Here is a 17496-nt window from a genome sequence, read left to right on the forward strand (position 1 = left end):
CTGCCAGCAGGAGTGTGAGCCCATGAGTGTGAGCCTGATGCAGTCCCCCCCACAGCTGAACCGAGTTACCACTTCTGCGTGCTGGGCTGAGGGTTATATCTGCAGGAACAACTGCAACTAACTCACCTCTGCTGCCTCATGGTGTCCGCAGCACAATCACCAACGTAATCACGCACTGACCCTGCTGAGGCTGCTGTGGCCTGTTACTAATGCTATTTAGTAGAAAAAGAAACTTAACAAAAGAAGGAACCTGTGCTCATTCCTAACACTGCGTGGCTTCCTTAAATACCCAGCATAGAAAACTAACATTGAGTGAGAACTTGCCACGGCCAAGCCATGGGCCAGATACGTTACAGGGTTTGTCTAATCCAATCCTCATGTTACAGAAGAGACAGTCAGGCGAAGAAACTGAACTGCTGGAACTGGGACTCGAACCCAGAGCTTCATGACTCCCCAGCCTGGGATCTTGACCTCTGTGCTACGTGTGCCTGGGAAAAACTATGAAATTGGTCGGCACCTTCTTTTCCCTCAGTTAGGCTAAACCAGGTTTTGCTGCAGTGACAAGTAAACTGCAAAATCTCAAGGTTTAATATGACAAAGCACGTCAGGCCACCCCCTCCATCTGGTAGCTGTGCCACCAAGCCACATGGACGCCCAGGTCACTGTGGCAAGGAGAGTGAGAGAGCTGCATCATAGGGGAATGTTTAAAGGCCAGGCCTGGAAGGGCTTGCATCACTTCCAGCCAATGTCACTGGCCACACTCAGTAGTGTGGTGCAGAGCCCAGCTTTACTACAAGGAGTCCCAGGAAGTAGGGTCTCCCAGGGTGGCCATGCAGAGAGTAGGATGCACATAGCACTCCCTGCCTTGTCATCTCCTTTTAATGGTCTTTCTTCCCCACAGCCCACCCCCATGCACACTGACAGTTCCATGTACCCTGCCCTTCTGAGTTCCTTCTCACAAAACCTTGTTCTCGGCAAGTAACCAAGCAGTCTCCCAGAGGTATTAATAAACAACACACTCAAGCTCTGGCTGGTGTGGGTCAGTGGATTAAGTGCTAGCGTGTGAACCAAATGGCCGCCAGTTCGATTCCCAGTCAGGGCACATGCCTGGGTTGTGGGCCAGGTCCCCAGTAGGGGGTGCACAAGAGGCAACCACACATTGATGTTTCTCTCCCTCTCTTTCTCCCTCACCCTTTCCAAAAAGAAATAAATAAAATCTTTAGAAAAAATAAATAACACATTCAAGAGTTTCTTCTCCTAAGACTATTTGCTTTTTAATCCAGGGTCATTCAACACTGGAAGGCCTTAAACATCCAAAGGAATCAATACATAATGGTGGAAGTTGAGGCCCATAACAACAGCACTAGATATTTGAGAGACATCTACCCTGTTCCCTCAGACATGCTTCAGACTGAAGGGGTCTGAGCCACCTCCTGCTCTCCCCTTTCTCCCTCTACCTTAGTCTTGCTGGCAGGATACTGGACTCCTGGGATTGGCTAAAGCCCATTTTCCATCAAGGATGTGAATGGAGGCTGATAAAAGGGAGCTTACCCTTCAGATGAATTACCAGTCCCAGAGCTCCCTATGCAGAGCTTCCTGGACAGTGTACCCTTCCCACCCTCCAGAGCCAGGCTCTGCTGTCCTTTTGGAGGCAGAGCATCAAGAATTAGCTGTGACAGTACTCAATGCAGGGACCTGGGGATGGGACCTGACCCCCCAGGCAGCTCCCCTTCCATGCCATTGGGGAGACTGACGTGCTCTGATTAGGAGCTTCTGGACCCAATCTCCATCCAAGGCAAAAGGACAGACCCCTCTACACAGGACAGGTGCCTCCACCCAGAGGCAGCCCCTGGGGCCCAGCATTGGGGAGGCTCATGGTGATGCCAAGGCCCATTGCCCTGTTGCCAGAGGCCTGCTCCTGTTCCAGGGGCTCATCCCTGCTGCTCCTTCAACAGCCTCTTTCCATGGGCTGCCCCACTCATGTCCTGTTGCATCAACTCCAGCGTCTTTACAAACAAAGCACACCTGTCTTTTCTTCCTTTTTGCTCTTTTTATTCCTGCAACTCCATGGACCATCACATGCCCATATGGATACACACACATGCACACTCAAACACAGGCCTGTACACAGGTGTGCTGAGGCACACACTGCCATGAATGCACACTCCCAAATATACTGGCCTAAGACACCAGGTACACGCAGATGCAGAACACAGAGGTTCAGGTACAAAGCCACACAGACATGCACATTCACAGATGTACATGGACACACTGGCCTATCCACAGATAACCAGGAATGTAGACAATATACACACACTCAAGCAACACACAGATACACACCCACACACAGGTTGTGCACATTCACCCTTAGATTCCCATATACACAGATATACACAGGTATACAAAGACAACATGTGGACACACCAAGATACATATACACGCATGTGCACATGAGCACCCACAGAAATACTCGTACACTCTCCCTGGTCCCCATGCAGAACCACAACCCAGGGCTCTCTGCCCTCTGAAAACCCAGGGTCAGGTCAAGCTTCCTGCTTCACCAACTCCAGATCCTTCCTGGACCCCAGCACCGCACCTGGCACAAGCAGCAGCCACAGTGTTCTGTCTCAGTGTCCCCAGGGTCTGAGAAAGTGTGAGGAGGGGCAGAAGTGGGGGCATGGGGCTACAGAAGTGGGGTGGAACGCACACTGCTACCAGATGCCCTGACTTTTACCCCAGGGCTCTCCTGGGGGGAGGTAGCTCCCTCCTGAGAAAGTGGCCTATTCAGGGAGGCAGATTGGAGATTGAGGAGAGGGAAAAGGATTGGGGGTAGGAGCCACCCTCTTGGGATTGGGAACATATATCAGAAGAAGATGGGGCCTTTGAACTCACCCAAAGGTGACTGTGAATTGGGAAATAAGGGCCACTGTTAGGCCAAAAAGGCACAGGGCCACACAAGGCTATTCTCTCTTCCCTCCCATGTGGTTACCACAGGTGGGATCTCACTGCTGAGAGAGAGAGAGACAGAGAGTGACAGAGAGAGAGAGAAAAGGAAAAAAAGAAAAAGAGAAAGAAAAGGAAAGAAAAAATATACCAGGCCTTGGCAAGTGTGGCTCAGTTGGTTGGCATGTTGTCCCACAGACAAAAGGTTGTCAGCTAGATTTCCCGTGAGGGCACACGACTAGGCTGTGGGTCTGGTCCCCACACCTGGGTGCATATGAGGGCAATCTGATCAATGCTTCTCTCTCTGTCTCTCTCTCACCAAAGTTTGTCTCTCTTTCCCTCCCTTCCTCTCTCTACAATCAACAAGCATGTTCTTGAGTGAGGATGAGAAAGGAAAAAAGGAAGGAAGGGCGGGAGGGAGGGAGGAAGTCGCAGGCCACAAACAAAGTCACCTGTGCTAAGCCCACCCAAACCAAGACTCACTACCTAACGTAACTGCAGTCCCAGCCTCTCCCAGGAATGTTACCTTTAACCAGCCAGTGTGCAACTATCTGGTCAGAACTAGTGAGATAATCCTCTTGATAGACCACTGCCAAAGGGAGGTGGCCTCACCTCAACCATCTGTTCTTTGCTAGAACATTCCATGTGATCCCTTCTACCTATAGAAGCCTTCTGTTTGTGCAGCTCCTCAGGGCTCCTTTCTCTTTGCTGCATGGGACGCTGCCTGATTCATGGATCCTTGAATAAAGCCAATTTCCTCTTAAAATGCACTCAGCTGAATTTTGGTTTTTTTTAACACTCCTCCAATTCTCAAAGCAGTGACATCAGCCTCCTTTTGGATAGCTGCCCCACTCCCACCCCACCCCAAAGCCCATAGAGAAGCAAACAAAGCAGGGGCCACTTCAGCAACGCCCACCCCATGAGAACCTTCCCCCAGTGGGGAGGGGGTGGGGTGAAAGCCCCAGCCAGGGCTGACAGGGGAACCAGGAGAGCCACCTAATCCGGGCTCCGCCCCCAGGTGGCGCTGCAGTGAAACACCTCAGCACCCTACCCCTTGCAGCCACCCACCTCACTCACCACTGGGGAGCATTCTGCCATCTTTTACTTCCCTCCAAGTCCCACCCTGCAGGAGCGAGCTTTTCCAACCCCGGGAGTCCTCCAAAGGAACAATGAAGAGACAAGAGTCAGGTAATGCGGTGGGCAGTTTGGCTTTATGAGCAGGGGAGGCTGGAGACCTAGGCAGGGCTCAGGGTGGGTAGGGGCAGCCAGGAGGGGTGCAGGCAGCAGGTCCAGGGCAGGATCTCCAGACCACTGGCTTAGACAGAGCAGATGTAGGGCAGAGGTCTGTTGCAAGACGCCATTTGCCACTGACCCCCTGGGGTTGGAGAGCACAGAGATGTCAGCTGCCCATCCCAGTGTGGCCAGTGACCCCATCCCTCCTCCTATGTCTTTCTTGTCTGTCACCACGCAATGTGTCTGGGCCCCTGGTGAATCCTTACAACGATTCAAGGGGGTGGGTCAGTCACCAACCCCTTTCACAGGAGAGGGGCCTGGGGCTCTGAGGCAAGTGCAGAGCTGGGATGGGAATGGACTGTGGCCACCATACTCCCCCACACATGGCCTCAGCACTGGACTGAGCTCCACATGTCCAACAACCAGGAAGGGGAAGCTGGCATATTGGCTGTCAGCCATCCCCAGTTCCCACACCTCTCCTTCATTCCTCATCCACACCTTTCATTTGCACCTGTCACTCCCATGTGTTAATGGGTGGCTTCCTCTTAATAGAGGAGAGAATGGAGCCCCCAGGCTCTGAACCAAGTTTTGTGAGAATGGAGAGCCCCCACCCAACCCACACACAGGGCCACCCCTCACCCTCCAACTCAGCCCTCCCCACAGACTAGACATTGGTTCTCTAGTTGTGGGGAAGGTGTGGGTTTGGGAAGGTGTGTTCAGGCAGCTCAAAGGGACAGTATGTAAGAATCCATCTTGCCATCACTTCCGTTTACCCTGGTGCCCAGTTCTCCTCACCTCTGGTGCATAGAGTTACGCAGCTGCCAGCCTGACTGTTAGGCTGTCCTGCAGCCCAGTTTGTATAATTCCAGCAGCTTCCATCACTCCAAAAAAAACACCTGTAGTGATTCTAGAGAAGAAATAGCTGGGTCAGAGGCAGAAGTCCAGGAAGACAGATTCAGGGGTTTCAGAAAATGCCTACTAAGATCCCTTTCTGGATACTGCTCACCCAGCTAGGAGCCAGAAATCCTAGAGACCCGCCCCTGGGGCTGTGCAGACAAGGACAACAGAGCCATCACACAGAGCAGGCTTCTCGGGCTTTTCGGTGAATACGAATCTCTTGTGGGTCTTTTTAACAGGCAGATCCTGATTCAGGATTCACAGATGGGACCCAACATAGTGCCTTTCTAACAGGCTTCCAGAAGATGCTAATAACTGCTTGGTCCATGGACCACACTTGAGAAGCAAATACAATGGCACTTATTTACCCACTAGTCCAAAGCCACTGGGAGAGAAGAAGGACCCCATTTAGACATGAAGAAGCCATTCAGCCTGAAAGTGACCAAGCTGGGCATGGAACCTATCTCCTGATTCCAGGGGTATGCTGGCAAGTATTTAACAATCAGCTCTGGGGGAAGATGAGAGGGCAGAGAGTGGGACGAATGCTGATTTGTAACAATTGCCAATTTCCTTGGTGTGAACACACCCACCGTGGCACATTTCATACTGCATGCATGAAGCCACTGAACAGAGGAGTTGAGAGGAGATGTGTACAATCACTGGTTCTCCTGATCCAGCCAAGCCAGCACCCACATCAAGGTAACCTCAGCTGCTGAAATGAGTCCTGGTGCCAGGCAGGTGCTCCCTTGAGGCAATGGGAGAGACCTTCCTGTATTTGTGAGTTGGACACTCACTTACCCATCCCGAGATATAGCCTCCAATCCAGACCTGGCCTTGGTTGAGTGTACTGGTCATGCACTGCAGATTATAATTGGTGGCGAAGTTGTGGACGGAGACGAGGTTGCCTCTGTAGCAATTCCTGCAAGTATGCTGAAGCAGAAAGAAGGTGGGGTAGAGAATTCACAGATTTTTCTCCAGTCCTGGAGCCTCCATGAGACAGACAGCTTTGCATCCCCTCTCTGGTCAGAAATCAGGGATCTACTAGCCCCCTCATTCCCATCCCTTAGTCCTTTATCTGTCATCAGGATCTTTTTGCAGGAAAGAATAATAATACTCAGAATAATCATAGCTACCATTTATTGACAGTTTCCATCTACCCAGGGACTTTTACAAATGCTTTCCATGTATTATCTTATTTAATTGTCACCACAACTCTAAGAGTTTGATACTGTATATCTCCATTGTACAAGTGAAAAAAACTGAGGCTCTGAGCACCACCACCCTGCCCCTGCACCACTGATGCTCCATGGAGGGCAGAGGTTGATGGTCAGGGGTTACAGCCAGTCCTTGCAGCTGGCTAGCCTGGTTAAATCCCTCCCATTGGCCTATCAACAGTAATCAAGGCTCAAGTACAAGAGGAGAGTGTACTGAGCCCACAGGAAGGGCACGCCTCAAGTACCCAGCTTGGGTGAAATGGGAGGCTGTGCCCTGGACCCTACAGGACACCTACTACATTAGCGCATACTACCAAGACATAGATTCAAAGCAGCTCTATCTAAAACATAGAAGCAAACATGGGGAGGCTGCCAAAACAAGCAGACAAAGAAAGATGGCCCAAATGAAAGAACAGATCAAAACTCCAGAGAAAGAGCTAAATGAAATGAAGATAAGCAACCTATCACATGCAGAGTTCAAAACACTGGTTATAAGGAGGCTAAAGCAACTTAAGTGAGGACCTCAACAGCATAAAGATCCAGGCAGAAATAAATGATACCCTAATTGAAATGGAGAACAATTTACAGGGAAACAATGGTAGAGTGGATAAAGTCAAGAAGCAAATCAATGATTTGAAACATACAGAAGCAAAAAACAACCAATCAGACAACACAAGAAAAAAGAATCCCCCCAAAAATGAGAATAGTATAAGCAGCCTTTGGGACAACTTCAAGAGGTTGAACATTTGCATCATAGGGGTGTCAGAAGAAAAGAAAGAGCAAGAAATTGGAAATCTATCTGAAAAAAATAATGAAACAAAATTTCCTTATTGGGTGAAGGAAATAAACATGAAAATCCAGGAAGCACAAAGAGTCCCAAATGAAATAGATACAAAGAGGCCTATTTTGAGACATATCATAACTGAAATGCCAAAGTTTAACAATAAAGCAAGAATGTTAAAAGCAGCAAGAGAACAGAAGTTAGTTACCTAAGAAGAGGTCCCATAAGACTCTCAGCTGATTTCTCAAAAGAAACTTTGCAGGCTAGAAGGAATTGGCAAGATTTTTTTTTTTAATTTTATTTATTTATCTTTAGAGGGGAAGGGGAGGAGAGAGGGAGAGAAATATCAGTGTATAGTTGCCTCTCATGCATTCCCTGCTGGGAACTAGCCTGCAACCCAGGCATATGCCCTGATTGGGAATCAAACTGCAGTCCTTTGGTTCTCAGGCCATGCTCAATCCACTGAGCTACACCAGCCAGGGTGCAAGAAATATTCAGTCATGAAATGCAGGGACCCACAGCCAAGATTGCCCTACGCAGCAAAGTTATCATTTAGAATCAAAGGGCAGAGAAAGAGCTTCACAGGCAAGAAAAAACTGAAGAAGTTCATCATCACCAGAGTATTATTTTATAAAATGTTAAAGGGACTTATTTAAGGAAAAGGAGATAGAAACTATCAACAATAAAATGGCAAAGATACATACATATCAACAATGGCATCTAAAAAAACTAAGGAAACAAGAACAGACATAAATCATGGATATAGAGAGTGTTTTGATGGTTGCCTGATGGGAGGGGTTTGTGGGGGAATGGATGAAGAGGTGAGGGGATTAAGAAGTACAAACAAGTATTTAAAGCATAGCTGTGGTAATGTAAAGTACAGCATAGGAAATGGAGTAGCCAAAGAACTGATATGCCTGACCCATGGATATGAACAAGGTGTGGGGATTGCCTGAAGGAGTAGCAGGTGCTGGCTGGAAGTGGGGGAAAGGGGAAAAATCAGGACAACTGTGATAGCATAATGAGTAAAATACACTTTTTTAAAAAAGAAAATACTGAATTTCCAAAAGGTTGAAGTGACTTGCCTAGGTAACACAGCCTATGGCAGGCATAGCCAAGATTTAACACAGGTACATCTAATACCAAACCTTCTATGCAAATCAGTGATTTTCAAGTGCTATCTCCTACCAAAAATACCACCATCGCCTGGGACTTTATTGTTAATGCAAACTTTAGGAAAGCGTGATGTACTTAGGCTTTGAGAACCACTAGTCTCAACGAAATAGGGAAGTTTGAATCCACTCTCTTACCTTCCCACTGGTTCTCCTTCCACAGTAGCCATGCTGACACTTACCTGAGCAACTGTAAAGATGTGGGGAATCGTCACCAAGATGTAGCGGCAGGTCTTGCACCCAGGACTGCCCACTATTTCAACTGTGTCCTCTGTCCTGGGGCACTGAAAGTTGGTGTCTAGGGCACTTGGGTTCAACTGCAAAGCCTTCTCATCGTCAAAGTCGTTTTGGTAGCCAGACGCCTCCACCTGCTCTTCTTCTGACTGAATCTTCTCTTCATTCAGGGCCAACTCTCCCTCCGGAACCCCTGAACCTTCCAGATCCTGGCTCAGGTCTGCCTGTGTGTCTCGGCTGTCCAGGTGGGGAGCATGATTCTCTGGGAAGAAGAGATAACTTACCATCACGTGGAGTTTTGCCTTCTTCCAGGACCATGGACAGCTCTGGACAGCCCCCCTAGAGCCTTCCTAGTGCTGCTGTCTGGAGCCAAGACTGGAAGGATCTCCTCCATGTGGGGTGAGGTGAGAACTCACACAAGGGCATGAGACCCTGACACTGGCTGACATACGTGTGTATTTTGGGGGGTCGGATATGAAGCCCTTCATCTTCACAGGTGAGTGGTTGTTACCTTCTGAAGGAGCCTGACAAGAATTAGGGTCACAGTTCTGAGTCCAGGAGAAATCTTACCAGAGAAGAGCTGGGCCAGCTGAAGAAGAAGAAAAGCTGTGACCTGGCCCCAAGATAGCCACAAAGGTGCAGGAAAGAGGAGGAAAGATAATCTGGATGAGAAGGGAAGGGGAGGACTTACCCAGGCGAAAAGCAGCAACAGTCCCCAGCAGGAGAAGGGGCAGGAGCAGGGGGTGTTTCATATCCACTCAGTCTTGTGACAGGGACACAGCACCACTTTCCCTCCTTGAGGATGTCCTGTGTGTCTGTGCAGGCCTGTCACTTAACAGAGATGCAACTATTTGTTTAATTAGTTGATTAAAGGACAATCTGGAGAGCTTCCTTCTCACCCAATAAACAGAACCTAACCTGGAGAATCAGGAAAAGCATGTGGGGGAGTCAGCTCAAGGACAGAAGTCCCTTGTACATGAGAGCTCCATCACTGTCCCTGGGACAGCACTTAGCCCAGACCATTGTCCCTGCAGGGGCAGGTCTGCTAGGGATCAGAGCCACCTTCACTCACACTGGGGGAGGATGGGAAGGACAGTAGCCACCACAGTCCTAAGGACAAGCCATATAGGCTTCTGCCCTCTCCCAAGCTGTGGACCCACCCTGCCTGGGAAACAGGAGGACCACTCACCTTGCAAGAGTCTGTGCCTCCACTCTCAGTGCCTCTGGCTCCTGAGCATCCAAGGCAGCCCTTATACTAGGCTTTTGGGGAAGTGGGAAGACACTAGAATGATTGCCTCAGGCTGGGGTGCTGGCCAGTGGAGCTGATAAGAAGATATTTGCTCAATTCACATGCTCTCTGCTGGGACTGCAGGGACCTGCCTCCCAGAGCTTACTGGCACACATTGGTGTCCAAACACAAAGGTGCTAGAGAAGACCCCACGTGTCTACTTCCATACTTACTTACTATTGGCACCCCAAATGGGCCCCAGCCTTTACCCCCCAGCACCCTACCTCTGGTCAATATCCAAGCAAATAAAGTAGAGGACTCCAGGATGCTGAAGGACCCTGAGTCAGAAAGGGAGGGGACCAAGGGGGCCTCATTCTCCTGAGTGGTTGTCTACACCAGGGATATTATATGCATCCCATCCCAGAATCCTGCCTTCACCCTCACTCCCATGAGCATGCATGAGATCCTCACTTCACAGGTGTGAAAAATGAAATTCTGAGAGGGAAAGCTACTTGCCAAGGTTGCACAGCAAGTGAGGGGCCTGAGATTTCTAAGTCGTTTTTTTTGGCTCCCAAACCTCCCTCCAACTATCTCCCCCTTCTCCCGTTCTTCCCACACCCTCCTTCCTGTCCTTCCTCTCTTTCTCTTTCTCACTCTTCTCCTCCCTCCTTTTTCATCCTGAGTGTGTGAAAACTTATGCTCTTTCTTCCATGCTATGGGTCAGGATCAAGGTTCCTGGCCTTTGCATTATTACCATTTGCAGTCAAATAGGTCTTTGATGTGGGAGCTGTCCTCTGCACTGTAGAAAGTATGGCAGGATCCATAGTCTTTACCCAATAGACGCCAGGGGCACCTCCACCCAGTCAAACCCACTGTCCTCTGCAGACTGGTACAACTACTATGGAAAACAGTAGGGAACTTCCTCAGAAAACTAAAAATGGATCTGCCTTTTGACCCAGCAATTCCACTGCTGGGACTCTATCCTAAGAACCCTAAAACACCAAGACAAAAGAACCTTTGCACCCCAATGTTCATAGCAGCACAATTCACAATAGCTAAGTGCTGGAAGCATCCTAGATGCCCATCAGTAAATGAATGGATCAAAAAACTATGGTACATTTACACAATGGAATTCTATGCAGCAGAAAGAAAGAAAGAGCTCCTACCCTTTGCAACAGCTTGGATGGAACTGGAAAGCATTATGCTGAGTGAAATAAGCCAGGCAGTGAAAGACAAATACCATATAATCTCACCTTTAGCAGAAACCTAAACAACAAAACAAAGAAACAAGCAAAATATAGTCAAAGACACTGAAATAGAGGACAGGCTGACAGTGACCTGAGGAGAGAGAAGAGGGAATTTCAGGGGAGAATGGGAAGGGTTTACAGGAACAAATTTAAAGGACACATGGACAAGAACTGGGGGTGTGGGATGGTAATGGGAGGGAAGAGGGGAGGGTTGGGTGGGTGGGCTGGAATGGGAGTAAAAGGGAGAAAACTGTACTTGAACAATGATTAGAATAAAATTTTTAAAAATGTGTAAACCCATTGTTCCCCAAAGACAATTGAAAACATCTCCACACATTTCCAGATACCCTCTGGGGAGCAAAGTTGCCACACTGAGGATCACTGATGTACAATATGCCATTTTGTTCAACCACAAGGCAAATCTCTGGGCCAAAAGGCCACAGCTGCACTGGAAATCTTTGTACAGAATCACTCACACACCCTGTGGGCCACTTGCCCCCCCTCACCACCACTCCCCAGCTCCCACCAGCCCTCCATCACCACCAGGATCAGGACTGCGGGAAGAGACTGAGGCACTCCTTTTAGGTGCAAATTCTAAGAGGGCACTAAAGAATTCAGTAGTCAAGATAAGTAGTTTAATGCAATCTTTCTGAAAAATCAAAATAAATGCAAAAAATCTGTGATGAACAAAATATCAAAACTTGAATCAACCAAGTTCCACACCAGTGCACTGTAGCCCCAAAACACCCCTGCAACTGTGGAGCCCTGACTTTACTGGATGTCCCTGCTAGGAGCTAGTGGCCTTGCCATGGTGGGTGACTCAACTCTGTGACATTCTCACTGGCCAGTGCCTACTTCTTCTTAAAACCCAGCCCAGCCCTCCAGGATCAGGGCACCAGGGACAGGTATCCCATGGGTGGAAGAGGCTTGAGCTTCTTTCTATCCTTGCTCTCTAAGGACACCTGCAAATGGAGAAGTATCTGAGAGGTCACTGCTGGGCCTCATTGCAGAGTAAGTAACGGTCTGAGCTGCTATCTCTCTGGCCCAACTGACAAGACCCTCAGCTTATCAACCTGACATGGGTGGTGTGGGGTGGGGATTGACTAATTCTGGGGCCCAAATTCTTGATCTGAAATTTAAAACTTGAGGCCACCCTGGTGGAAGAAAGGGAAGGGCCAGACCCCCTCCCTATCCTTCTCCTCCCTCCTGGGGCCCAGACCAGGGGCACCCCATCACTCATGGTTTTGATGACCAACAGGGTCAGTGGCTCTCAAGAGCAAGCCCCACAATGAGCTTTACAGACACTGTTTCATTTGAACAACCTGTGTTACATGTGAGGAAATGGGCATCTGAGAGCCTGAACAAGTTGCCCACATCACACAGCAAGTCAGAGACAGGCCTCAGTGCAGGTCTTCCAGCTCCTCAGCACCCATCCCCATACCTACCCTTCTTCTGTCCCCTCTCACTCATCTCCCTTTCTCTACAAGCCTTTCCCTTCCCCCCTGTTTTCTTTACACTCAAACCCCAGGCCAAGATATTTCAATGGCTTTGATGACCACAGTGATGTCTGAGTTAAAACTGGAAATAACATTTATGAAGGTCCTCCATAGACCTAACACTCCATTCCATGGAGGCTTTGACATCCATTAACATTCTTCGTCTTTTTTTTTAAGTTTTATTTATTTCTTTCTAGAGAGGGAAGGGAGGGAAAAACATGGAGAGAAATACCAATGTGTGGTTGCTTCTCACACACCCCCTACTGGGGACCTGGCCTGCAACCCAGGCATGTGCCCTGACTGGGAATCGAACCAGCCACCCTTTGGTTCAAAGGCTGCACTCAGTCCACTGAGCCACACCAGTCAGGCCCATTAAACTTCTTAATCTTTATAATCACCCTACGAATTAGGTATTGCCTTCACTAGTCTGCATACCTATCAGAGAAGTTCAGAGAGGTTAAATGACTTGCCCAATTCATACAATTAGAAAGGAATAGCAGTTACTACTGTAGTCTGACTCCTATGAACCTGCTTCTTTGATTGGTCCCACAGTCCACATGACCCACAGGCAGTCTATGCAAGCATGCCAATGTTTCAGCATCCATGAACCTCCAACTGTCTGGCTTACTCTTTGTGTTTATGTTCATAGGGTTGCACACTTTGCCTCTTGTCTCAGGATTCAGTCCAGTCCCACATGAAGGAGGGGATGCTTCCCACTCACTGTCTTGAGAGGCAGTGCACTGTGATGCAAATGAAGGACAAGTCCCAGAGTCAGCCCCTCCATGTCTCAGTTTTCCATCTGTGAACTGAGGCTAAGGACAGATACCACCTCTAAGGAGATTGTTTCCAGGAATGTGTTTAAGACAAAGCCTGGCCAGGTGGCTGGGGTGGAAAGCAAGACTGGAAATGTGACCCTTCTCCACAAATGAGCACTGAGTCTTGAGTGCCCTCCTGCAGTGTGCTTGCATGGTGCCAGAAGCCCCAGGGATTCCATTGTAAAGACATGAGCTAGTTTCACAAAGCTTAGTTATCATCTTGTTGAAGAAGGGGAAAGTCAATTTCTTGAAATGTGAGGCCAGTCCTCTTATTTCATTAATTTTACATTTTAAATCTTTTTCTGTGGATGTATAATAGGTATCCAGTAAAGTTCATGAGCTGCTTGGGGAAGTTTTACAGAATGAATGCACCCCAGTAACCATGCCCAGGTTGGGATACAGAATATTTCCTGCAGATCCCTCCTTCATGCCTCCTTCTTGGCACTAATGCCCCAAAGAGATTCTTACCGATTGGAAGTCACCCTTCTGTCACAACAAAGACACCCAACAGAGGATTTATGAGTGATAAGTCTACCTACCACTTAGTATACAGCCTGGCACCTGATAATGCTTAATAAATACAATGTTTTCTTGTCCATGATTATCAATAATCAAATAAAGGGAAACCATGCCTTCCTCCTTCAGGACGTGAAGTCCACTAGGGCTGGAGCGGCGGGTGGACATATCTACTTTGGCTGCACCCTGCACAGCAGCCAGCACGAGGCTGACCCCAGCCCAGTGTTTCAGGGATGACTCCGCCATCTCTGCTGTCGTCAGCCTGCTGTGGCACAGCTACAGTTGGCCTCAGCTTGATTGCAATCTCTTCCCCAACTGAACGTGCAGCCTTGAGCAAGTAGCTTCTCTGAGCTGGGCCACACTCAAAACATGAAAATTCGTTACTTGCCTCCCTCTATGACCCTGGTCCCATCTTTAATTCTCAGAATCTGAGGAGTCCAGGCAATGGACCCCAGACTTTCTACTCACCTCCCTGGTGGAGAAAGGGTCCAAAATGCCCTTTTCCATTCCTGTGGGAAAGAAAGTTGGAGATTGGGAATCCCTCATGTCCAACTGGGTTGCAGTCCTATGCCTCACAATGAACCCAAGAATATGCCTGCCTCCCCATGATGCCCCTTCCCCACAGGATCATGGACCAGAGGCAGCCAGCATTTTTTCGTCTGTGGGATCCCAGTGGTGAAAAGAACATGCTCTGAAATCTCATAGATAATGAATGATGGAAGAAAGTGATTCTTAGTTAAGATTGCTACAGACTGAGCTGGGCAAATACACCCTGAAATCAGATCACAGGCTGCAATTTTCATACAATAACAGAAGCAGCTGATACTGAAGAAGAACTTTCTACATGCTCAGTATTTGTGGTGCTCCTCAACAACTCCAGGTGGCAAGTACCATTGTCATCTGTAAACTGGAGACAAAAACACTGAGGCTCAGACTGGTTATGTTACTGCCAGGTAAGCATCAAACCAGGATTTGAGGGGAGAGCCTGCATTCTAACCCTCCACACCTCACTTCCAATGTGCAGAATCAGTGCACAGAGTACTCATGGGAACCCTAGAAGCTACTGAGGCAGGTGACAATTGGGAGGCATGAAGAGTGTCCTTCTTGGAATTAAAAGGACCCTGGTTCCATTCCTGGCTCTATTACTCAGGAGTGGGCTCACTAGGCAGACACCTCGTCTCCCAGACTATACTGACCAGTCTGTGGGTTTGGTTAAGGATAATGCCTCACAGTGTTTGGCCAGGGTGAACTGAGAAGCTGGTGTGCAACAATCTACTAAATGCCTGGCACATGGTAGATCCTTGGTAAACAAACACTTCTCAATGTTCTCCCCATTCTAGGACCAGAAAGAGGGAGGCTCAGAAGAGTTAAGTGATGCTCAAAATTTCACATCCTAGGAATTGGTGACTCTCGAAATTCATCTTTTACCCAAGAGAAGAGATTTTCTGATCATTCTCTACATACCCATCCCTGCATGGGACAACTCTCAGCCCCCACCAAGGGGAGCCAAGTCATGAGCACTTGGAGTTATAGCCCTGCTCCCCTCAGCTGGAAACTCAGAGACGAGATTGGAGGTTCCATCAGTGGGAAGAACCAGGCATGGGGCACACACAGACACAGCAGGGAGGTTTGTGCCCATGCCCTTCAGCTGACTCACCCAGTTGGCAGAGGCTGGTGGAATGAATGGGAAAGGCAGGCTGGCCATGGTTAGTGGTGATGGGCTTTCTGCTATGCAGCTCTCAGCACCAGGCTGGCCACAATAATCACCCCTGACACAGCTTCTGCCAGACACAGGAAGACTCCTCCAGAGGGCGCTGGGTAGCTCGGGCTCTCCCACCTACATAGTCCATTCTCTGTTGGCCAGGTGTGAGGGGACAGCATTCTGACTCAAACTGTCCATCCTTCCATCCCTTCCCCAACACCACACCCCAGAAATACCAACCTTCTGCAAGGCCTCCTGGCTCAGGTCAGCCTGCAATTTCTGCAATCAAGCCCCTGTGAGTGGGCGACCAGGAATCTCAGGGTGGGGGCAGGTTATAGAGGCTCCTTCCTCCCTCTTTTCTTCCTTTCTTCCTTCTTTCCTTCATTTCTCTATCTTCCCTTTCCTTCCTTCCTTCCTTCCTTCCTTCCTTCCTTCCTTCTTTCTTTCTTTCTTTCTTTCTTTCTTTCTTTCTTTCTTTCTTTCTTTCTTTCTTTCTTTCTTTCTTCCAATTTCTTTCATGTTCCTGCTTTCCTTTTTCCTTTTCTTCCTTCTCTCTCTCTGTATCCCTGCCTGTCCCCCTACCCTCCCTTTTCTATACCCAGTACTTCTTCAGCCTCCATTCTGAGCCATTCAGGTGAAAAGCCCTGAGATACAGTGGGTGATAAAGGATACAGTCACTGCCCACAAGGAGTCCCCAGCCTAATGGAAGACACTGTCTTGTGGAAATCATATGTAAACTGCCACTGTGAGAAGCTTTCTCAGGGAGCGGTACCTGGTGCTTTGAAACCCTGTTACCAGGTTAACAGGCCAGAAGGAAGAAAGATCTGAGCTGGGAGCAGAAGGAACTCTAGGAGTTGCCTAGAGGTTGGGGAGGAAAAATTCCAAGCAAGGAAAATAAAACCAGTTCACTTTAAATAGCACTCTAATGTTTAATGTGATTTTTTATAATAAATAATTAATAGCTGCTGTTAATCAAGGACCTACTGTGTGCCAGGACCAAGCACTCTTCACGTGGGGACTCATTTTTCCTCACCACTCTCAGAGGTGGGCACCCTGACCCCCATTCAGGTGAGGGAATATGGCACTGAGAAGCTAGACTCATTCAAGGGCGTGCAGCCTGAGAAGGTGGGAACCAAGGTGCCCCAGACCTCTGTGCACCCAAGTCCCTGGCTCCACCAGGAACACACAGCCCTGGCCCAGGTGATTGGCGTGTCTGTGCTCATGGACTGTCTGCATGGACTGCTGGGGAAGCAAAGAGTGGCACTAAAACTGAACAGGGAGATTGATGTCTATCACTGACTTTGGCTTAAGACTGGGTAATTTTACCTTTGAACATTTCTCATTCTAAACAGCACAAGACAACTTCTGCCACTTTTTCAGGCAGAGGCAAGCTTGGACAAATGCTTACAGAGTGGTTTCTGTCTTGAACCAAGGCCGCAGCATGGCACCGGGAGCAAAAGGTGGGCACACCTCTCTCTGCTCTCCCCCCAGGCCATCACAGCTGTTCCCGACAACATGTGCAGCCACATCCACCCACACACATTCCTGCTGCCTGCCCCGGGAATGGTGTGTCAGGTTTGTGGTGCCTGAGGTTCATTAACTCACCCAGTCCTCACAGCTCCATGATGTATCCTGTTATTCCCATTTTGCAGATGAGGAAACTGAGGCACCTGAGTGCCACAGCCTGCATAGGGAACAGTTGGGAGATGGTGTTAGACAGCCTAACGTCAGAGCCCAAGCTGCCTCTACCTTTTACTCCTAAGCTACTCTCTGGTCCTCCCCACAGCCCTGTGGTACTTCTTACCTCTGTTTCATGAAAGGAAACTGAAGCTGCCCAGAGCTGGTGACTGCCTGCAAAGCCCAGAGCCTTTTCAGCACCTGCTACTGGAGTCCATGTTCATGCCTGAGAGGTAACACAAGGGGCCAAGGAGCCGCTGTTTGTGGTTAGAAAATAAATAGTCCAACCTCCTGGCATCAGGTCAGAGCCACCTGGAAGACCTGGGGAGGTGGTCCTGGGA

General features: G+C 48.8%; 1 protein-coding gene across 1 annotated transcript; it reads right to left on the reverse strand.

The window, feature by feature from the left end:
• Nucleotides 1-4135: 4135 nt before the first annotated feature.
• Nucleotides 4136-9757, reverse strand: LOC114499089 (proteoglycan 3-like). The gene is made up of 6 exons (XM_028515043.2): nt 9664-9757; nt 9166-9305; nt 8423-8736; nt 5872-6003; nt 4972-5083; nt 4136-4318 (listed from the first exon to the last, which is right to left on the reverse strand). Exons 2-6 carry the CDS (start codon nt 9224-9226, stop codon nt 4260-4262), a joined length of 678 nt encoding a protein of 225 aa, XP_028370844.1. The 5' UTR covers nt 9227-9305; nt 9664-9757; the 3' UTR covers nt 4136-4259.
• Between the last annotated feature and the right edge of the window lie 7739 nt (nt 9758-17496).

The sequence above is a fragment of the Phyllostomus discolor genome, chromosome 6, assembly GCF_004126475.2.
Source record: "Phyllostomus discolor isolate MPI-MPIP mPhyDis1 chromosome 6, mPhyDis1.pri.v3, whole genome shotgun sequence".
NCBI classification, from domain to species: Eukaryota; Metazoa; Chordata; class Mammalia; order Chiroptera; family Phyllostomidae; genus Phyllostomus; species Phyllostomus discolor.

Bases quoted from the DNA above. Each gene is read 5' to 3' on its own strand.
- LOC114499089 (XM_028515043.2), bottom strand. From the start codon at position 9,226: ATGAAACACCCCCTGCTCCTGCCCCTTCTCCTGCTGGGGACTGTTGCT. The intron at 8,737-9,165 runs GTAAGTCCTCCC...TCTTCTTCCCAG, and splicing joins TGTTGCTGCTTTTCGCCTGG to AGAATCATGCTCCCCACCTG. The intron at 6,004-8,422 runs GTAAGTGTCAGC...TTTCTGCTTCAG, and splicing joins ACATCTTTACAGTTGCTCAG to CATACTTGCAGGAATTGCTA.